The sequence below is a fragment of the Chiloscyllium plagiosum genome, chromosome 11, assembly GCF_004010195.1.
Source record: "Chiloscyllium plagiosum isolate BGI_BamShark_2017 chromosome 11, ASM401019v2, whole genome shotgun sequence".
NCBI classification, from domain to species: Eukaryota; Metazoa; Chordata; class Chondrichthyes; order Orectolobiformes; family Hemiscylliidae; genus Chiloscyllium; species Chiloscyllium plagiosum.
In genome coordinates, this window is record NC_057720.1 from 32,798,863 (window position 1) to 32,822,114 (window position 23,252).

The 23,252-nt window shown below is 39.3% G+C and overlaps 1 protein-coding gene across 1 annotated transcript in view; it reads right to left on the bottom strand.

Moving 5' to 3' along the window:
• hectd3 (HECT domain containing 3) overlaps positions 1-23,252 on the bottom strand; it is a 69,526-nt gene that overhangs the window by 36,933 nt on the left and 9,341 nt on the right. Inside the window, exons 2-8 of the mRNA XM_043700093.1 lie at positions 21,892-22,052; positions 14,664-14,756; positions 13,778-13,913; positions 12,752-12,867; positions 8,614-8,727; positions 7,872-7,954; positions 1,736-1,901 (exon numbers count right to left, since the gene is read on the bottom strand). Of these exons, the coding sequence (XP_043556028.1) occupies positions 1,736-1,901; positions 7,872-7,954; positions 8,614-8,727; positions 12,752-12,867; positions 13,778-13,913; positions 14,664-14,756; positions 21,892-22,052 (869 nt within the window). The remainder of the gene's footprint in view (positions 1-1,735; positions 1,902-7,871; positions 7,955-8,613; positions 8,728-12,751; positions 12,868-13,777; positions 13,914-14,663; positions 14,757-21,891; positions 22,053-23,252) is intronic.

Below are 23,252 nucleotides of genomic sequence, written 5' to 3' on the forward strand. Positions count from 1 at the left end.
GAATGCCGAAAATGGTCAGCCAACAGTAAGAATAATTGATTCTTGTTAAATTATAATGACCTCTTATAAATTGCAACCATTCTTATTACTTTAGTTACCTATAGTTTCTTAATTTGAAAGTTGATTTTCAAAGTCAAAGTTGCATTGCAGTGTTGCTTGCTTGCAAAATGAAAGGCTTGTCAGTACAGTTGTAGTGCTGGTTTTGAAATCACACGATTTTTCTTTGAAAAACAGCCACCCTATCAGGCACTTGGATCGTCATTTAATGGGTTGTATAAAAGACAATGCATCCAACAATACATTGGAGAAGTATACTCTACACCTCTGAGGTATAATTTCTTTTGAAAGTGTTTTACACACACTTTTAATTGTACAGATCTTAAACATTGCGAAAAGAATACAAATTGAAGCTTTTTATCTTGCACACACAGGACCCAGTTCTTCATAGCCAAAAGCAATTTGTACATCACTGCATCTTTTTCACAGAGGAAAATGGGCTATGGAGATTACCAACCTGCTGCAATGCCCATGACAACACTGACTTAATCAGCATCTACCCACTTGATTTAAAGTTCAATCAATTAAGATAGACAGTTAACAATTTCTGTTTTATCTCCGTAGCAACCAATCAGTACCCTCTGCTCATGCAGTGTAAATTGGTGTTCCTTCTCAAAATTTCATTTCTTGCATTCTAGTCCTGAAGTATGCAAAATGAAAAACTTCAACTTTGTATCCTTTTTAACAATGATTAAATTCTGTACTACTAAGTAAATATTTATTCTATAGAATGCCATATTCTATCAAAATTATAAGTGAAAGAAAGGATTAATACAGTCACAATTAATAAGGATCCACCACGGGTTAGTACATGCCATTTATCAATGCCACTTTTGAACTAATTGCTAGATTTAGCAGAACAAAGTTGAGGGAAAGAAGGAAAGCATACTTTTAAGTGAACTTATATGTAAAGATATCTTCAAGTCTATTAGTTATTAACTAAGCACAGCAAACTTTAATTTAACTGGCACCTCATGAACCAGCACTCTCAATAAACCGGGATAAATTATATACCTGATGTTTACTACATTATCATGATCTCCCCGATGTTTGTGTAATAAGTTGAGAGTACAAGTGAGAAGGCTCTCACTCGCACTTAAGTTTTATTTAAGGCAAAGTTTCATTATTACTTAAGTGATAAACAAAGTCTAATGTTGATGTGCATACCCCTGCATTAAGTTCCTATTACGTAGTGTGTGTTTTTACATTGATTATGTGGACCTCTTGGTCAAACCGAATATTTGATCAACTGGCACACTCCTGGTGCCATAGATGTCAGTTAATAAAAAAAATTGCTTGCAATGCCATAAGAAGAATATACTTTTAACTAAAGTATTTGACTACGCCCATCACATATTATTTTGTCCTGCTTTAGTTTACTCTCTGACCGAGCTGATAATGAGGTAACCTGATTTGGAGTTTCTGAATTCTGCCTTTACGTAATCCTTCAAAAATCTTTCAGCCAGTTGACAATGGGAAAAATGAAGACTTTCTTACATTCTAGAACACAGTCAAACTTTATCTGTTCAAAATCTCTTCCAATGCATCAAGTTTTTTTCCAAATTTGCTGAATATAATAAGTTATCAAAATACAATTTATCAAAATGCATTAACTGGAAGTAAAACTGGATGTCAGCATGCATTCTTACTTCAAGGAAGTCCAAATATAGATACATACCTGTGGATTACTACAGCTCTTCTATATAGAATGTCAGGATTATGTCCCTCAAGCCGTGGATAACGGACTAGGTTTGCAGCTTGAAACATATCAACGTTTAGTCCTAGGTCTCTTTCCCTCGAAGATCTGATCTTAATGCCATGTAGTCGGACATCTATTCCTCCTTCTATTGGAAAATGTTAAAGAAAGACTTAACATTCTTATAAAAGCACAATTCACTTGCATCTGCTTCACAGTGGAAGATTACCTTTTTGGACAGTTATTTTGAGGCAATTTGTTCATCAGAGGCAGGAATCTGTTGTTCAGTAAGAAATTGCGGCAATGTTGCCTGTACAATTGATTTTTACTGAATGCCCAGGTGAATACGTACTATTTGTGGGGAAGAGCAGCTAAGGGAACTACAGTTGGTCAGAGCTGAGAATTATCTTTTCCTTTTCCACTCTTAGTGGAGGCTGATGAGGGGCTGGGAGGATTCATACTGACAGGTACTATCTGGGTGTTATCAAATCATACAGTATGGAAACAAAGCCTTCAGTCCAACTAGCTCAAGCCAACCGTTTCCCAGAATAAACCAATCCCACTTGCCTGTGGTTTGGCCCATATTCCTCCAAACCTTTCCTATTCATACACTTATCCAAATGTCTTTAGATGTTGTAATAGCAATGTAAAACGATTCTCCTGGGGTACTCTAATAATTCAGATAATGAAGTGAAGTGTTTACTCAACCAATTCAATCCTACAGGCTGTCGACATTTAAACACACGATCTTCAAAGCCTCACCTTTTTTGGGAATGCCAGTTTAGTCAGCATCTCTCACCAACAAGTGAGACATTTGTCAATGTGATGAACATTACCTAAATAAGTTACTGTTGTTACAGAGAATCTGGCAATAATTTACAGTGGTATTACTTATGCTATTCCTGTCAAGAAGAAAATCTCGTACTTCAAATGCATACAGGTGACTTGCAACATCGTGACTTCACTTTTCAATCACAAATCTACCAAAAGCAGCAAAGTGATTGACACCAAAGTCTCAGTCAACTTCAGAGTAGCTGCGAGAGAAGATAAGAGGGTGTCTTGTGTTTTCCTTGTTGTTCTCTTACTTCTTAGGTAGTCCCCAGTGTTGAATGTGACTTGGTTCCATTCTGGAAGGGATGGGTTCTGATGTGGATGAATAATCCAATCATGCCTCTGGTGAGGCAAATGGTGTTTCAGGAGGCAGGTGGGTGAGACACTCCAAATTCTGTATTTCTGCTGCTTGTATTTGGCCTCAAATTGCTCCACACAGTGACATGCAAAGTGGTTGGTGTCTTTGCGAATGTATGTTTTCTAGTTTGCGTGGTCTAGGACAAGCAATTTCCACATGTCGGTGGCAATGTTGCCTTTGTTTAGGCAGAATTGTGGGCTGTCTTTGTAGTGTTGCTTCCTGTGCCCTCCTAGTGATAACGTAGCATTGCAGAGCTTGGAGCAGAACACTTGTTTAGGGAGTCATGTGTCGGGTGTATTGACAATGTGCCCTGCCAATTGCAGGCCAGTCGTGCATGACCACTGCCCCAATACTAGTGATATTGGCCTGGGAAAGGCGATCATGTCGGTATGCCTATCCTGCTAGTGGACTTATAGGATATTGTGAAGATAGTGATAACTGTCCTGCGATTTGAAATGACTACTGTACATGGTCCATGTGGGGTGGTGTGTGTGTGTGCACGCATATATATTATACGACTGGTCTGTAAACCCTGTGAGCTTGGTGCTATGTATAAAGGTCTCAGATGTCAAGCACTGTTTCTGAAGCATCTGAAGGCTGCACTGGCCCATTAGAGTCAATGTTGGATTTCGTCATCAACGTCTGTTTACACCAACAGGAGGCTCCCAAGGGATTTGTTGCACACTGAAAATTATGTCCATTGTGCCTCTTGATGGACTGAAGACACATGGAGACTCAGAGAGGAGTGTTTCTGCCACTGGGATAAGGCAATTGAGGAGAATTCTCACTATAACCTTTCCCATGGCAGAGAGTAGGGAAATCTGTCTGTAATCTTCACAGTTGAACTTGTCTCCTTTCTTGAAAGTGGTCACAATTAGTATTCCTGACATTTCCCGGCATTACCTCTTCCTTCTAGAAAAGGGAGACGAGGTTATCGATGCATACCAAGAGTGCCTCTCTGCTGTATTTTAGTATTTCATTGGGGAATTCATCTGTGACAGAAGGCTTGTTTTCCAGCTGTTGAATTGCTTTTTCAATCTCAGGGCTGTTGAGGTGTGCTGAGTTGGCAGCAAGTAGTGTGGTCAGGGATGGTGCATTTGCATTGAAGGCTGCATCTTAGTCAGCAAGTCTTGAAGTGCATTCTCCAGTGGGTGCTGATGGCCTTTGTGAAAACTGTCCATTTGTGGCTCTCATCAGAGTAGGTCCCAGGGTACTTGGACTGTAGATGATTTTGATTGTGTAAACAGCATGACTGTCAGAGGGGTGCTGAGTCTCCTGTGCTCTTTTCACCCGTCTATTCTTACGTCATGGTTATTTCTTGCATCTTGGCATTTAGTTGCCTGTAGGCTTGTACCCTCTTGTTTGGATTTTTATAAAGCTGCCACTTCAGGACTGCATTGTGTTTACAATCTTGGAGATCCTGGATCTCCTAATTGCTCTGTTCAAACCACTCTTGATGCTTCCTAGTTGAAAGGCTGAGCATGTCCATACAGATGCTGCAACAAGGTACTGTAGGTATTCCACAGCTCTGGCACATTGGTGATCATCAGGTTGACTGGGAAGCACCACATCAGTAGGTCATTAACATTGAGTCTCTTGTGGCAGAGTTTTGTTTCGGGACCTGGTTGAGAATGGTAGAGTGGATTAGTTGGTGGTCATTCCAACAATCATTGGCCCCTGACACTCTGTCGGTGATGCAGACATATTTGCAGTTCCTCATTTAAACACTGACGTAGTCTATTAAGCGTCAGGGTTTGGAGCGGGAGTTGTTATGAGGTCATGAGCTTGTCTGTCTGACAGAACAAGGTGTTTGTTTTGATAAGGTCATGGTCTAGGCACTTTATGAGGAGGAGGAGGATTCCAGTGGAGTTTGTGTTCACTACACGTTCCTGGTCTAACACAGCTTCCCAAAGGTTTGGGTACCTCCCAACTCCAGGATCAAAGTCACTGATGAGAAATAATTTGTTTCCCTTAGGGACGTGGGACAACATTTCTTATATAGTCTTCATGTCTCTGCTATCATTCAGGCAGGTGGTGATGGGAGTCCAATAAATATGAACTCAATGTGGAAACAAATCACACTTTGTTCTCCTTCAGCAATATTAAAAATATATAACTCACTTTCAAAACGCTTTCTCACTGTTTTTGAGCACTTGGTTTTGGTATTGCTGAAGGATATATGCCATTGAAACTCTATTTTGCACACATTAAAAGAGATTCAGGAACGTCAAATTTCAAAGGCCGTAAAAATTTATACAGAGTCGGAAAAGAGTGCCAATTCATTGAAAAGTAGATTCTGAATGGCCAAGGTATTTCCAATGGTTAATGCTCAAGCGAACATGTCACCCAGGGCTTTGTTTATTTCAAAGAAATCTGCATTATTTGGATTTTTTTTCCTGCAGGGGCCAGGTTCCTGCATGTGGAATAATGAAGATGGGGGAAACAATGCTTCCCTTGTACATTCACCATGACAATACTTTGGCTAATTAGAGGTGACTTGCCAACTGAAAGGGATAAATAATTTCACTTAGAAGTTTTGTTTTCGTAAAAATGTGAGCAGAGCTGAAAAACAGTAGAAATAGAGATTCAGGTAAAGATAAAACTAGGATAGAGCGCTAGGGCTGGGAGCATGTGATAGAAAAAAATGCAGGCTAGGCTGCACAACTAGCAAGAAAAAGATGGCCTTGGATGGATGTCTGACGGATGCGTGGATTTGATTATGGGCTAGACAGATGAGCCAATAGACTATATTGCAGGTCTGACCTGCACAAATGGTATAACCAAGTAGTTTTACAACCTTGTGCTCACTATCTGGCCAGTATGAATGGGTGGCAGTGAGTAAGGGGAAGAGACAATATCACTACTAAACTGACTATTTTGGATTTGGAAGAGGGCTAAAAGCAGGGAATAAAAGGGTTAAATAATCTGACAAGAAAATGCTGGCAAAGTCGAAGAATCTATGACATCATCAGACTTGGGTGAAGGGCCAGATCAGGGAGCAAATATAGTAACAAGGAGGTAGCCTAGACTGCATTGTTCAGCAGTTTAATTTAGATAAATGCATATTGGGAAAGCAAATCTTAGCAGGACTTCTACACTTAATGGTAAGGTCCTAGGGAGTGTTGCTGAACAAAGAGACCTTGGAGTGCAGGTTCATCGCTCCTTGAAAGTAGAAATAGGATAGTGAAGAAGGCGTTTGGTATGCTTTCCTTTATTGGTCACAGTAAAGGAGTTGGGAGGTCATGTTGCGGCTGTACAGGACACGGGTTAGGCCACTTTTGTAATATTGCGTGCAATTCTGGTCTCCATCCTATCGGAAAGATGTTGTGAAACTTGAAAGGGTTCAGAAGAGATTTACAAGGATGTTGCCAGGGTTGGAGGATTTGAGTTACAGGGAGAGGCTGAACAGGCTGGGGCTGTTTTCCCTGGAGCGTCAGAGGCTGAAGGGTGAACTTATGGAAATTTATAAAATCATGAGGGGCATGAATAGGGTAAACAGACAAGGTCTTTTCCCGGGGGTTGGGGAGTCCAGAATTAGAGAGCATAGTTTTAAGGTGAGAGGGGAAAGATATAAAAGGGATCTAAGGGCCACTGCTTTCACACAGATGGTGGTGTGTGTGGGGAATGGGCTGCTAGAGGAAGTGGTGGAGACCAGTACAATTGCAACATTTAAAAGGCATCTGGATAGGTATATGAATAGAAAGGGTTTGGAGGGATATGGGCCGGGTGTTGGCAGGTGGGACTAGATTGGGTTGGGATACCTGGTCGGCATGGACGAGTTGGACTGAAGGGTCTGTTTCCATGCTCTACATCTCTATGACTCTAAGGATGGGCCTTAGATGGATAAAGAACAATGTCTAATGTATGTACCTCAGGAACTTAGTGAAATGACACCAGAACCTCTGTTTAGCACGTGAGAGCAAATTGACGAGATTTGAGTTGAGTCAGGATATGCATACATGATTTAACGTGTGCACAAGGAATGAGTATTATCTTCAAGTGATGATTTGGAGATCCCGGCGTTGGACTGGGGTGTACAAAGTTAAAAATCACACAACACCAGGTTATAGTCCAACAGGTTTATTTGGAAGCACTAGCTTTCAGAGCACTGCTCCTTCATCAACCAGCTGATGAAGGAGCAGCGCTCTGAAAGCTAGTGCTTCCAAATAAACCTGTTGGACTATAACCTGGTGTTGTGTAATCTTCAACTAAGGTTGGTTTTCCTATGTACATTTGTATAAGAGACTGTAACCTGTAACAGAGTCTCATGCTGACGTGTCAAATCACACCATTACACAATAAATAAGCACCCTTTTCTCATGCAGCGTAAATTGTGATTCTATCTGAAATCTGGTATTCTTGCATCTGTCCTAATGAATGCAAGATGAAAAGTTTTGAAAGTATGTTTCTTTTTCAGCAATAGACAAGATTTGAACTATCAACTGACTGTTTTAGCCTCTCAAATTGTGCAACACTATCATAATATAAATTAGCTCATCTTACCATGAACAGTCCTGGAGTTTCTTTTACACTAACCTTCCCTCCTCAATATTGTTGTCATTCAGGCAGATACTATATTCATAGCTTTAAAGCAAATAAACAAACAAAAAGCAGCCACAATTTTCTCTTTTGTTTTCCCTTTCTTCTCTGTGTTATGCATTTCAAGATTTGACAGGAAATATGGCTACTAGGTCTTAGAGATTCCAGAAATGTCATTTAATTTGAATCCTACTACCCCTGCCATCTTGACACACTAAGGATGCCATGGAACAAAACATAGAAATCCATTAACTATAAGAGCCCAACTTTATTTTTAGCTGAACAGGATCACTGTCCGTTTAATCTTCATTTCCCGGACAGCATTTTATTATTGCTTTTCGGTTGGCCATCAATTTCACTCTCCTCTCTTCAATAAACTGGAGGACTTACCTACACATTCTATAATCCGGATTTCAATTACCGGAAGGTGAACCATCATATCCTCCAGAATACACAGATCACCAACTAAAGTTCTGGAAAAGAATTGAAACACTTCATTTGTCAAAAAGGTTCAAATACTGTAAATGTTGCAAGTTTATTTCTAGCACCTTGAGACAATGAGCTCGAATGTTGAAAGGTACTAACATTTTTAAAGTTGAAAGGTTACCCACTTTTCGTAGAAATCTTAATGGAGGTAGAAAATGCCCACTTCTACTCTCTTTATTTAAGATCCATTACTGTATAGAATTGAAACCAATTTTTGTATCCTTCACATTGTAGTGAGCGGAGTAAGCCAAAGTAATGACTGAACAATTCTTTCGAGCACACCTCTAGGAGCAAGGATTTGGGAGAGGAAGAGACGAGATGAAGAATGAAGCTGATCATGAACAGAGGTGCTTCGTGCTTGGAAAATAATTACAAAGGGAATGGAAAGGGAACAGGAAATACAATAATAAACAAACATTTATCTGGAATAGCCCAGGTCAAAGTAACAGCAACAACACACAAGCACTGGTGATGATTACCAGTATAACATTCAAAACATTATTGTAAATATAATTGCAACAGGCTTGAAATACAAAGACATTCATGTTATAACTGGGATTCTTGGGCGCTCTTGTTTACTATAGTCAGTTTTAAAAAAACAAATTTGACAGGTAAATATTATCTTACTCTATTTTTTGATACTTACTCATCAACTGTGATTTCGTTCAACTTCTTTAAATTATCTCGATCACCACCAAACACGTGAATTATTTTTGGCATGTAGTTATCATCTGTTGCATCTACAGAGATGAATAGCTTTCTACGAAAAATAAGATGTATTCAATTAATTATAGCAAAATAATCCCTTGGTACTTTATCCATGTACCAGCTGTTCAGGATAATTGAATTTCACAAGTGTATATTTTGTAATTAACCTCATCTGCATATTCAAATAGGGCCTAATTTGCTTACATGAACAGTATCTGATAAAGTAATTTGATTTTTTTGGTTTCCTTTCCTTGTTAAAGTCTTTCCATGATATACATTTTCGCCACCTCAGAAAGAAACTGAGGAGAGCAGCTTGAATAAGGATGTTTCAATTTGTACACTCCTTCCTCTTCATTTAATGATAGGAGAATCCAAGGTAGGGCTGAGGTGAACAAAGGATTATTACTTTGGTTACCATTTGCTTTCACTTGTGGTGGAATGCAATGGAGCAAGACTTCATGCTGTCATGGATTCCCTCCATCAATACAAAATTCCTTTCAACATACAGTGAAGAGAGTGTATAAGAATCAAGTGGGATGGGGAAAGAGTGGGAGAGAGAAGTGTTTGCAAGAGTGAGTAAACAGCACAGAAAGAAAATGAGAGGATCAAAGGTTCTGCATAATAGATTAAAACAAAAGTTGGAGCATGTAGAGTCAACAGGCAAGTCAGCAAAATGGTTGACTGGATAACCGCAAGATAACTGCAACAGACCGGTGAGCCTGACCTCGGTGGTGGGCAAGTTGTTGGAGGGAATCCTGAGGGACAGGATGTACATGTATTTGGAAAGGCAAGGACTGATTAGGGATAGTCAACATGGTTTTGTGCGTGGGAAATCATGTCTCACAAACTTGATTGAGTTTTTTGAAGAAGGAGCAAAGGGGATTGATGAGGGCAGAGCAGTTGATGTGATCTATATGGACTTCAGTAAGGCATTCGACAAGGTTCCCCATGGGAAACTGGTTAGCATGGTTTCATCTCACGGAATACAGGGAGATCTAGCCTATTGGATACAGAACTGGCTCAAAGGTAGAAGACAGAGGGTGGTGGTGGAGGGTTGTTTTTCAGACTGGAGGCCTATGACCAGTGGAGTGCCACAAGGATCGGTGCTGGGCCATCTACTTTTTGTCATTTACATAAATGATTTGGATGCGAGCATGAGAGGTACAGTTAGTAAGTTTGCAGATGACACCAAAATTGGAGGTGTAGTGGACAGCGAAGAGGGTTACCTCAGATTACAACATGATCTGGACCAGATGGGCCAATGGGCTGAGAAGTGGCGGATGGAGTTTAATTCAGATAAATGAGAGGTGCTGCATTTTGGGAAAGCAAATCTTAGCAGGACTTATACACTTAATGATAAGGTCCTAGGGAGTATTGATGAACAAAGAGACCTTGGAGTGCAGGTTCATAGCTCCTTGAAAGTGGAGTCGCAGGTAGATAGGATAGTCAAGAAAGCGTTTGGTATGCTTTCCTTTATTGGTCAGAGTATTGAGTACAGGAGTTGGGAGGTCATGTTGCGGCTGTACAGGACATTAGTTAGGCCACTGTTGGAATATTGCGTGCAATTCTGATCTCCTTCCTATCGGAAAGATGTTGTGCAACTTGAAAGGGTTCAGAAAAGATTTACAAGGATGTTGCCAGGGTTGGAGGATCTGAGCTACAGGGAGAGGCTGAACAGGCTGGGGCTGTTTTCCCTGAAGCGTTGGAGGCTGAGGGGTGACCTTATAGAGGTTTACAAAATTATAAGGGGCATGGATAGGATAAATAGACAAAGTCTTTTCCCTGGGGTCAGGGAGTCCAGAACTAGAGGGCATAGGTTTAGGGTGAGAGGGGAAAGATATAAAAGAGACCTAAGGGGAAACTTTTTCACGTAGAGGATGGTACGTGTATGGAATGAGCTGCCAGAGGATGTGGTGGAGGCTGGTACAATTGCAACATTTAAGAGGCATTTGGATGGGTATATGAATAGGAAGGGCTTGGAGGGATATGGGCCGGGTGCTGGCAGGCGGGACTAGATTGGGTTGGGATATCTGGTCAGCATGGACGGTTTGGACCGAAGGGTATGTTTCCATGTTGTACATCTCTATGACTCTATAACAGAAAGCGAGGTAAGTAATAGCTATTTATAGTCGCAAAAGTTATGAAATTTGGTCCCACAAGGTTCTGTGCTGGGACCAGAGTTATTTGCTTTTATATTAACAATTTACAATTTAGAACCAAGAACAGGGAGAACATAAAATATACAAATCACTAAGTTGTGACATAAGAGAACAAGGCCATTAACGAAAACCAAATAATACACGAAGGTTTATTTCAAGAGGGCTATAATTGAAAAGTAGACACATTATGGCAAACCTCTAATGAACTTTGGTTAGACTACACCTTTGTGTAAAGTATTTATTATAATATTATAATGAGAATAGATGTGTGAAAGATTTACAAGGTTAATCAGGAAAGCAACAGCAAGCCCATTCTCTTTCTTCTTGAAAAGAGAAGGTATGGATGGCCTACCAGAGGTATTTAAAATTTAGAAAGGTCATCATCGATTAGATACAGAGAAAACACTTCCTATTTTTATGTACGTGTGCATACGTGAGGGGTAGCAAGATAAAGGACCATTAAATAAGATGGTCTTAAAGAAATCAAATAGGCATTTCAAGAAAAAAAATTGCCTAGAGAGTGGAACTGTATCACAGGGAATAGCTGATGTACAGTATAGCATGCATTTATAAAATGGAAATTAGGTAAGGGGAGAAGGGAGGAAAAAGTTACAAATGAGGAAGATGAGAAAAGTTTTGAGTACAGCATAAACAAGATCATAAACAGATCAGACCTAAAGACCTGATTTATTGCTGTGAATAAAAAGAAACAACAAAAGAAAAGTTATGAAAAAAGGGGAAAAGGGGAATACATAAAAGTTTTCTCTAAGCTCATTTCAGAATAGCATCCTGAGAGACTTGGGAAGACCAAACTTGCCCTTCCTCCCAACCTGGGTGCAGTGCAAGCGTAATTGCAAACAGAAACTAATTAAAACAATGTTTGATCTCTTGAAAATATATTCATATGAATTAGAATTTAGCTCTAACCTTATTCTCTGGAACATACACTTCAATCATAGATTCATTACAACTCTCTAGCCTAAGATTCAAGCCCTCTTTTCCTCAGGCTATAAATTAGCCCTAAATTTAGAGCATTTAAAGCATTTTCTTTCCTCTTTCACGAAGTAGGCATTTCAGGCAAAGCCACCATTTGTTGCCCATCCCCAATTGCTCTGGAATGAAATGGCTTGCTCGGCCATGAGAGAAAACAATCAAGAATTAACGACATTACTTTAGGTCTGCAGTCAGATGTACATCCAACTGGATAAAGATTACTAATATCCTTTAGGGAAGGAAATATGTTAAGTGGATGGAATTTTACAGCCATAAATGATACTTTCACAATTACCATCATGGAGACTAGCTTTTAATTGCAAATGCAGAGAAGTACGATGACAATCAATTTAAGATTATTAACTGGGCTCATCAGTGTGGTGCATTTGCATGTACTGGAAGCTACATATCAGGACTCTATTCTTTGCAGTCGGAGAGAGACAACGTACAGGTACTGCATCTGTTTCAACTCAACAAAATAGATGACTGCTATTTGCTAGTTCATTCCTCAGGGAAATGCCTTGACCAGAGTTGACCTGCCTGATTTAAATTGCAAATAAAGTCTGGCAATTAACTGACAGTTTACTAAGTGATAATTTCTCTATTCTCATACCTTGACCAGAGTCCATTTGCCAACCAATCAGCATTCTCATGCAGAATAATTGCTGTTTTTCCCCTTAAATTGACATTTGTATGAATTGGCCTGATGACAGCAACATGAAAAGCTTTGACAAAACGAATCTTTTCTCAAACACTCAAAATTCAAGATTTATTAGTTAAACTTAAATTCCACCAGCTGACTTGATGAGTTTTGAACCAATGCCACCAGAACATTAGTATAGGCCTCTAGACAACTTGTCCAGCTTGACTTTACCATAATGCTACCATCTTCCCAGAAGATTAAGTAGAAAGTAAAAATCTTACTTTATTATAGTGCCTTTCTTCATATATAATCGAAGCCAGTGGTGGCCCTGATTCCCCTCACTCTCCCAGAAAGTATCATTGTCTCCATCAGTCAAACACCACACATTGGCTTCATCCTGTTAAAAATAAAATTGATGGATGCAAAAATCATCTTCTGGAAATAAGGATGTTCCATCAAAACATATCAAAACTCTTCAGTTATCTATTGGCTCAAACAACACTGCTTTCAATTCAAGAAAACAGACTGACTTTTAAAGTTGATTCATATTTAAAACAGGTCTGTATCACTTTTTCACATTTCAGTGGATGCAAATCACAGACAAGCTACACTGAGCTTAATGCTTAAACAGTAGAGTCATAGAAATGTATTGCACGGAAACAGACCTTTCGGTCCAATTTGTCCATGCCGACCAGATAGCCTAAATTAATCTAGTCCCATTTTGCCAGCACTTGGCCCACATCTCTTTAAACCCTTCCTATTCATGGACCCATCCAGATGCCTTTTAAATGCTGTAATTGCACCAGTTGCCACCACTTCCTCTGGCAGGTCATTCCATACACGCCTCACCCTCTGCATTAAAATGCTGGCCCTCAGGTCCCTTCTAAATTTTTCCCCTCTCACCTGAAGCCTATGTCCTCTAGTTCTAGACTCCCCCACCCCAGGTAAAGACTTTGTTTATTTACCCAATCCATGTCCCTCATGATTTTATAAACCTTTATAAAGTCACCCTGCAGCTTCCAAAGCTCCAGGGAAAACAGCCCCAGCCTATTCAGCCTCTCCATATAGCTCAAATCCTGGCAACATCCTTATAAATCTTTTCTGAACCCACTCAAGCTTCACAACGCCCTTCTGATCGGAGGGAGACCAGAATTGCACACAGTATTCCAAAAGTGGCCTAAACAATGTCCTATACAGCTGCAAATGACCTCCCAACTTCTATACTCAATGCACTGACCAATAACAGAAAGCATTCACTTTTGTGGCAAAAGGCTTCTTCAAAAGGAAGAATTTTGAGTAAAGGTTACCGAGAAAGATGAAGCATCAATGCTGTCCACTAGATGTTTGACACTGCCCAAGATTTCATCTTCTTTTCCTATGCGATCATAGAAGTAATGCACCAAATCCTCGTCACACTCAAATGTCCAAGTGGGAGGAACATACCTGTATCCAGTAATACACAATTAGAACATCAGGATAATCACATTTCATACTAAAAACATTTCTGATCAAAATGAGCTCCCAATCTCAGTTGTAGGTGCGCAGCAAAAGGATTGCATCCATTTACTGCAAAAAGAAAAAAATAGTGAAAATGATGTGACACAATAAGCTGCCCCTGTGAGTCTTCCAAGGAGAACAGCAAAGGCATGGAAGTCAACCCACTCTTCTGGTCGGAGACAGTATCATGACAATAGCAGAGATTTGAGAAAAAGAGAAAAACAAAAATATCACAGGTGTACTTTACTAAACAAAAGAATCTTGGATTTTCTATGGCCATCGATTATTTGCCTTCCAATCCAAAACAATAACATGTGGAAGCTTTCTGCAGGACATCTGCCAGCCAGCTCGTTTTGTGAAAGGAAATAATGTGGCAACTGATTATGTCACAAGTAGCCTTGTGTGCAATTAAATTAATTAATGTGCTACTGAGGAATTTTAATTTTCACTGTGTAAATTTGCATTGTTTTGAAATCAAGCTGTTTGTTCATATTGTGGTACTTTGTCATCTTTTTCACAAGTCATCTAAACTATTAAAAAGGTGTGTCACAACAGTCAGAATAGGGAGATTCTTTCTTCCCTGTAGGCAGCATCCTGGTCAATCCTCATTCTACCACAATGCACCAAAATAACAAGCCAAATTTTTAAAAAAATTACTCATTGGGACACAAATAAACTGAAAAACTATGTTGTTACCTCAGCCTTTCCACTGCAGCATCATCTCTGTCTGCGATCTTGGGTTTTTCACCCAAATAGAATGAATATTGTGCATCAACCACCTGTTCCCATCTAAAGCAGAAAATAAAAATCTCTATTCAGAATAAAACTTTAAATAGTTGTGAAAGCATAAAAGAAATCTTTGCACCATATATTAGAAGACAAATTTAAAACAATATGAGTGCATGTATTAGGTGGAAATTTGTTTTAAAAAAACTACAAATTTTCACATTCATTATTGCCATTACATCTAATTGTGTTGTTAAAAAAAAATTGGTAAAAAAAACAAATATTTCTGCAAAGTGAATAAGTTCTGAACTTTCTTCATGGATATCATTTAAATAAGCAGCACAAAGCAATAAAACTGGAGATTTCAGTACAACACAGTGAAAATACTCTGAATATGTTTACAAAATTATGAGGGGCATGGATAGGAAAAATAGGCAGAGTCTTTTCCCTGGGGTCAGGGAGTCCAGAACTAGAGGGCATAGGTTTAGGGTGAGAGGGGAAAGATATAAAAGAGACCTAAGGGGAAACTTTTTCATGCAGAGGGTGATACGTGTATGGAATGAGCTGCCAGAGGAAGTCGGCATGGACGGGTTGGACCGAAGGGTCTGTTTCCATGCTGTACATCTCTATGACTCTATGTTGGATTTGCCAAAGAGAGAAGCAGAGTACACAAGCATAGCTGCAAAGTTGAACAGCATACATTCAAACAACAATTTGCAGTTACATAGCACCTTTAACCTAGCAAAAACATCCCAAAGGCACTTAACACTTACCACCTCTAACTTTGCAATAGAAATTGCTTAATCTTTGAATTTCACAATATGAGCTTGCATTTAAACAAGAAATTGTCTAATTACTACTTTGAATGCAAACATGCAAATTAGGAGCAAGAGTAGGCCATTCAGCCACTTCAGCTGCCTTACCATTTGATAATGAGCCTTCAAAAAATTGAATCATTTTACAGACTGAAGGCTAGGATAGAGCTAATCTTAATCAAATCACTAAGCACTAAACAAAACATTTATTACCTGGGATAGCAGATAAGCCACGAAGTCTCCAGGGCTCACAAGGATTTCTCACGGGACATTTAAAGATGCTCTGCCTTAATGGGATTTGTATGTGAAATAATTTCAAAGCAAATGCCAGAGAAGCTCGGCAGTAAACATGTGTCCTTCTATGACCAGGTTCCAGGGTTTTAATTGGTCAGCAGGTGTATTAACATGGCCTGCAATTGACTGACAACAAATGGCTGAATGTTTATAACAACTGCCACTCAGATTGGTCATTAGACTCTGATGAGTTTACATTAAAAATGATGTATAAGCTATTGTTCTTTAAATTTTTATTCACCAGTTGGGTCATAGTTTTGCAGTACACTTGTAAAAACCAATAGGAGTTCCTCAGCCAATACACGCAGAAGGATGTTTCTAAAATCTGACTGCAACTTGAAATAAAGGTTTTTGTTAAACTAAATCTTAAATATTTGCTAAAGAACCAAACAAATCTTTAAAGCCTTCAATGTAATGGTTCATTAAAGAACCTTTTGGGGCTTGGTGTCACCAAACTGATCTACTTTTGCACATTTTGGACTGAATCAAGCAAGTCAATTTTCAAACAGGGTGTCAAAAAAGGTAGGCAAATGAAGTTATCATTTGTTATCAATTTATCAAAGAGACATAATTCACACACCAATTGTTTACCAAGATCATATTGTTCATGTAAACTGCACCTCCACCAACCTGTTGAAGGAGCTCATTAACTTCTATGTCACTGAATTTAAGATCAACCATTCAGCTGCTGGGTGAATTCCTTGTGGCCTGTGGACCATCGATCCAATCCTCCTTCAAGGATCTCCCTTCCCCCACTCTTACAATAACTCACTAATTTCTCTTACCTCCTCTGCTCATGCCCCAAGCTTATCTTGACCTTACTACTCAACTAAAGTGCTGTCATCCCCACCCGAAGTAAACTTTCTCATCTGACTTCACTTCTGATTTCCACACTAGATAGTTCCAGAATAGAACACTATCTTTACAGCACTATCCCAACCCCTTTCAAATCTTTTAACTAAAACGCAAAGAAAAAATATTCTAGCCCCCTCAATCTTTGCAAACTTGTACTTTGCAAGTGTAGAGGGATTGAGGACTGTTTAAGAGGCATTGGTGGTTTCAAACAGGAAAAAGAGAGTATCATCAGAGATGGTGAGCAGCAATTTAATTGGTAGCAGAGTATCAATTGATCATTGTTGCCTTCTGCAGACTGAGAAAGAAAATTAGCAAAAACCCTGTCATTAATGCACATTTAAAACATTTTCTACCTAAAGAAGGAGATGTCACAGAATTAAGTCATATTGATCATATTAATTGAATTATAGGGTTGTACAGCAAAGAAGTCCGACAACACATTAATTCTACACTGACTCTTTTGACAAGCCACCCTGTTAATTCCGCTCCCTGCTTGGTCCTTATATTCCAGTGCTTTTTCTTCTACAAGTACTTATCCAAATTCCCTTCAGAAGGTTACTACTGAATCTGTTCCATTGTTCTATCAAGACAATGCATTCCAAATCCTGACTGCTTGCAGCGTAGTAAAGTATTTCATGTTGCCTCTGGTTCTTTTGCCAATCGGAATGTGTCCCCTTTTGTCAAACCTTCAGCCACTGTATCGGTTTATTTTATTATCCCAGAGTAGGGTGTTTAAGTAGTAAGACTGTGCCAACACTGTGTTTTTGAGCAAAGTGTGTTGTATTTGTTTTTAGGTAATTTCTGGGTCTGTAGATTATTAAACAGCAGCAATGCCTTTTGGTAGGGTGATGTGCTCTTCCTATCTGATGTGGGAGATCAGGAATAATCTGAATATTCCTGGAGACTATGTCTTCAGGAAGTATGTTTGGTTGCGAATCCTATCGGATGACATGGGTCAGCTGCAGCAGCAGTTAAAGGCAATGAGGAGTTTACCACAGCAAGGGAGTGAGATGGATAGCTGTTTCAGGAAGGCGAAGACACCGTAGATACAGTCAGATAGATGGTTGACCACTAGGAATGGTAGGAGAGGTAGCCAGGTAGTGGACCAAAACAATAATGACAGAAGAGAAAAGGCTGAGACTGGTACACTAAATAAGGGCAGCAAGTCTAATAGTTAAGGCAGACAAGAACTTGGCAAAGAACAAGGTAAAATTGATAAATAAATGCATTTATTTTAATCAAGAGGCCTGATCAGTAGGGCAGAGGAACTCAGAGCATGTTTGGGAATTTGGGACTGGGTTATCAGAGCTATTACAGAAACACAATTCAGGGATTGACAGATTAATGTTCCAGGGTATGGATGCTATAGGAAATTTAGAAAGGGAGGAAAGCGAGCAGTAGGAGTGATGTTTTTAGTTAGGGATAACATTTTGGCTGTGATCTCTTGTGAGATCATTAAGTGAAGTTATATTGAGTTGAACTGATAAATAAAAAAGGAATAATCACCCTGTATTGCAAGTACCCCAAAAGTCAGTGGGAAATTGAGAAAGAAATGTGTAAGGAGATCTCAGATATCTGTAAGAATAATGGTAGGGGATTTTAACTTTCCAAGAATACAGTGTTACTATCATTGTGTTAAGGGGTTGAATGGGGACAATTTTTTTTAAGTGCGTACAAGAAAACTTTCTTATTCAAATTGTGGGAGAAAGAGCAATACTTGATACTTGACCTTCTGTTGGAAAATAAGGCACGGCAAATGACTGAGGTGTCAGTGGGGGAGCACTTTACTGCCAGTGATTATAATTCTATTAGTTTTAAAATGGCTATGAAAAAGGATAGAACTGATGAAAAAATTAAAGTTCTAAACTTGAGTAAGGCCAATTTTGATCGAATTGGAAAGGAATTTTCAAAAGTTGATTGGGGGAGGCTATTTGCAGGTAAAGGAATGGTTGGGAAGTGGGGACCTTTAAAAGTGAGAGAATGGGAATTCCAGTCAGTGTGAAGGGCAAGGCTGGTAGGTGATTGGAATGCTGGATGATTAAAGAAATTGAGGCTCCGGTCAAGAAAAAAAGGAGAATATGTCAGGTGTCAACAGCTGATATTGAGTGAATCCCTCGGGGAGCAGATGTGCAGTAGGAGTATACTTAAGAGGGAAATCAGGAGGGCAAAAAGGGGACATGAGATAGCTTTGGCAAATAGAGCTAAGGAGAATCCAAAGAAATTATATAAATAAAGGGCAAAAGAGTAGCTATGGAGAGAATAAGGCTCCTTAAAACTCAACATGGCCGTCTATGTGTGGAAACACAGGAGATGAGTGAAATACTAAACAAATATTGTGTGTCTATGGATATGGACATGGAAGCTAGGGTACTGGGGAAATAAATAGTGATGTCTTGAAAATAGTTCATATGACAGAAGAGAAGGTGCTAAAGGCCTTAAAATGCATAAAGGGAGATAAATACCTGGAATCTGATCAGGTGCATCCTAGAACTGTGTGGGAAACCGTTGTTGGGCACCTGAGAAATTTATATCACTGACAGCGACAGGTAAGGTACCAGCAGACTGTAGGTTGGTTGATATGGTGCTAATAATTAAGAAAGGCTGTGAGAAAAAGCTAGGGAGCAATAGACTAATAAGCCTTATGTCAATGGTGGGCAAGTTGTTGAAAGGGACTCTGAGGGACAGGATCCATTTGGAAAGGGAAGAACAAATTAAAGATAGTCAACATGGTTTTGTGCAAGGGAAACTGTGTCTCACTAACTTGACTGACCTTTTTTTTTGAAGAGGTGACAAAGGAGATTGAAGAAGGCAGAGCGGTAGATGTTTGTCGATATGGACTTCAGCAAAGTTTTCAACAAGGCTCTATATGGTAGACTTGTTAGTAAGATTAGATAACATGGGATCCGGAGAAGCTAGCCAATACAAAGTTAGCTTGAAGGTAGGTGACAGAGGGTGGTGTAAGCATTGCTTTTCAGACTGGAGGCCTGTACCAGTGGTGTGCCACAAGGGTCAATGCTGGGTCCACTGATTTTTGTCATTTATATAAATGATTTGGATGTGAATATAGGAGGAATGGCTAGTACATTTGCAGATGACATCAAAATAGATGTGTAGTGAAGAGTGAAGATGCTTATCTCAGAGTAGAATGGGACCTTGATCAGATAGGCCAATGGCTGAGGATGGCAGATGGAATTTAATTTAGATCCATGTGAAGTGTAAGGCAAACAAGGCCAGGACTCATACAATTAATAGTTGTGCCCTGAGGAGTATTGGCAAACAGAGACCTAAGGGTGCAGGCGCACAGTTCCTTCAAAGTAGAGTCTCAGGTAGACTGGATGGTGAAGAAGGCTGGGAGAAAGTGAGGACTGCAGATGCTGGAGATCAGAGTCGAAGAGTGTGGTGCTGGGAAAGCACAGCTGGTCAGGCAACATCCAAGGAGCAGAAGAATCAATTCTTTGGGGACGAAGTCATTTGGCATACTTGTCTTTTTTGGTTAGAACTTTGAGAATGAAAATTGGGACATCATGTTGCAGCTGTACATCGGTAAGGCAACTTTTAGAATACTGCATACAATTCTGGTTGCCTATGAGAAGGATGCTGTGAAACTTCAGGGTGCAGAAAAGATCTACAAGAATGTTGTTGGAGTTGGAGAATTGGAGTTATAGAAAAGAAGCTGGATAGACTGGGCTTTTTTTCTTGGAGTATCAGATGCTGAGTCTTAGAGGTTCATAAAATTGTGAGGACCATGGATAGGCTGAATAGCCAAGATCTATTTCCTCAGGTGGGGGTGCCCAAAACCAGAGGATATAGATTTAAGGTGAGAGGGGAAAGATTTGAAAAAGGGCCTGAGGGGTTACTTTTTCACGCATCATTCACTCAGCTCAAGGAAGGAGTATGGCGTTACTATTGGCCCAGTGTATCTGGGTTAGTCAGGCCAAAAGATTTGGTCAGTGTTTCAGCTTCACAAGAACAATTCAGGGAACTACAATGTACAAGTGAAGGACAGGATTGGATTCAGCTGTCATGTTTGCCCCAGTGTTCAAACAGCCTTCCTCAATATGTTGGCTCATATAGAAAATCTTCAATGAGATGTTGGCTGCATTCTTGGAACTACAACCAGAACATAAGCTCTTAAGTGTGAATAACAAGAGAACAATAATTAAAGCCTCAGCTTGACTTACTCATGTCTCAGCTAGGATGTTGTGGGATTCAGTGCCTCACATTTCTGGCATTCTATTCAACCCAGAGCTAAGCTTCGAATCCCATATTTCTCCAGCTCAAAGACCAGCTTCTCTACCTCTGTAATAACAAAAGATCCTACCACAACCAATCTTTTGCTGAAACCATATTCATTCCTTTATCACCTTCAAATTGAGTATTTCTTGTTCACCCAGCAAGTGTCATGTTCTCTATAATCTATAGCTGTCCACATCTTACATACTCATAGTCCCTACACTCAATGATCTACATGGCCTCCAGGAAATCATTCACAACCTAAAAATAAGCAAACAATTTCCTTAAACTTACAATCAGCAGATCAATTCATGGCATTCCCTCTCTAGTCCAATAACAGAAAACCTCCCTCCAAACCAAAGTACCATTCCTTTTAGATGCATAGAAGTAAGGTGACAGAAGGGAAGGAACATTAGGTTTAGAGGGGATTTGAGGAAAACGTTTTCATCCAAAAGCTGGTGGGAATTTGGAATTCACTGTCCGTAAGGATGGTAGAGGCAGAAACCCTCATAACATTTATAAATTATTTAGATGTACACTTGCAATGCCAAGGGATGTAAGATAAGTGCTGGGAAATGTGATTAGAGTAGTTAGGTGGTTGTTTTTGATCGGTGCAGACTTGATGGGCTAAAGGACCTTTTTCTGTGCTGTTGACCTCAATCATTTTCCGTATATCCACAAAACCAGTTATATGTTCAGCCAAAGGTTCATGATCCAGAATTCCTTCCCCAAACTCATCTTGTCCAACTACCTCTGTGCTTACAAGACCTTATTTAAAATTCACTCTTTGACCTAAGGTTACCATTGGTAATATTTTCTCCTTTGTCCCAGCGTCCACTAATGTTGAGTTGTATCTTTGTCAATGTTTGGGATGTTTCTCTATATTATAGTTGCTTTTTATTTGCAAGCTCTTAATGCTACATATCCATACAAATACATACATATCATACTCATTACTGTTACGTTAAATTAATATTGCACGATAGCATTTTAAAAGTTACCTGTTACATGGCCTGTAATCATAGCCAAAAATCTGGTGCTGTTTCTGAAGCCTTTCGGGTGTTTCCACTGGCACAAGTCGCTCGCCACCTTCAGGCTGCTTACACAGAAGAATCCAGCCTTCTGTTTCTTGACAATTGTTATTGTATTCTTGTAACTGCTCCTAAAGCATCAGTGAGACATTGAGAGATCATATAATTGATCCATCATATAAAAACATAACATTACAATTCCAAAACTAAGGATTGCAATCAATACAGTGAATACCTCTGCCACACTTTGTCAACTCAAGGTCATTATAATTATGTAGCACATGCTCTAGGCCTTTCCCTGACATGTATTTATCTTTTCAGTTAAGATCTATCCTACAGAGGAGGTTTCAGGTCATTCACATCCACCAACCTGTTCTGAAAACATTGCTTATACTTTGACAGCTGCAATATTCTAAAACAACATTGTAAATAAAACAACCTGCAACATTCTAAACAAGAGAGAGTCAATTTGCCCCGTAACTTAATATCAATGGATTCTTTAAAAATTTTCAGGATTGAAATCCTCACCAAATACTATTCAGATCTTCTCTGAGCCATAGTTCAAATCTGTCACTCAAATCCATCCATTAGATTTGGGATATAAAAACATATGAAAAATGAATAGAAGTAGACAAAATGGCCCTTGAGCCTGTTTTGCCATTTCGTAAGATCACAGCTATTCTACTTGCATTTTGAATCCCACTTACCATTGATAATTTTGATTTCCATGTCTAATAAGAATCTATCATTCTGAAGAATCATAACTGACTCAAAACTTTAACTTTATTTCTCTCTCCATAGATGCTGCCAGACATGCTGAATTTCAACAGCATTTTATCTCCAAAATTCTAATTTTCAGCAACTGTAGTACTTTGCTTTTATATAAATTAAGCAATTTTTAAAACATTCGCGTGTGCTATACTACAGTTCGATATTGTTGGTACTTAATGATATAGCTTCTTGCTCTACTCAATAAGTACACTTATTTAAAGACTTGTGGCTCACTATAGAAGTGCACCACTAAGCTAATACCTTAACACTGTAAATGCAATGATCACACTAACCATTACTTGCTTTGTATACAATTCATTTTTGAAATGACTCAGCACTACAGAAAAGGTTCGATGAGAGGTGCTGGTATCATCATTATGCTTTACCAAAATCTGTCATCTATCGGTGACTTTGGTGAGCCAACACAACAGAAATGTTTTTACCTCACTCACTGATTTACTGTTCAACACTTCAAACAAAGTCCAGCACACTACTAAAGCCATTTACAAATGAAACAATCATAAAATGCAAATGAAGCTACACTATGAAATGTACAATAG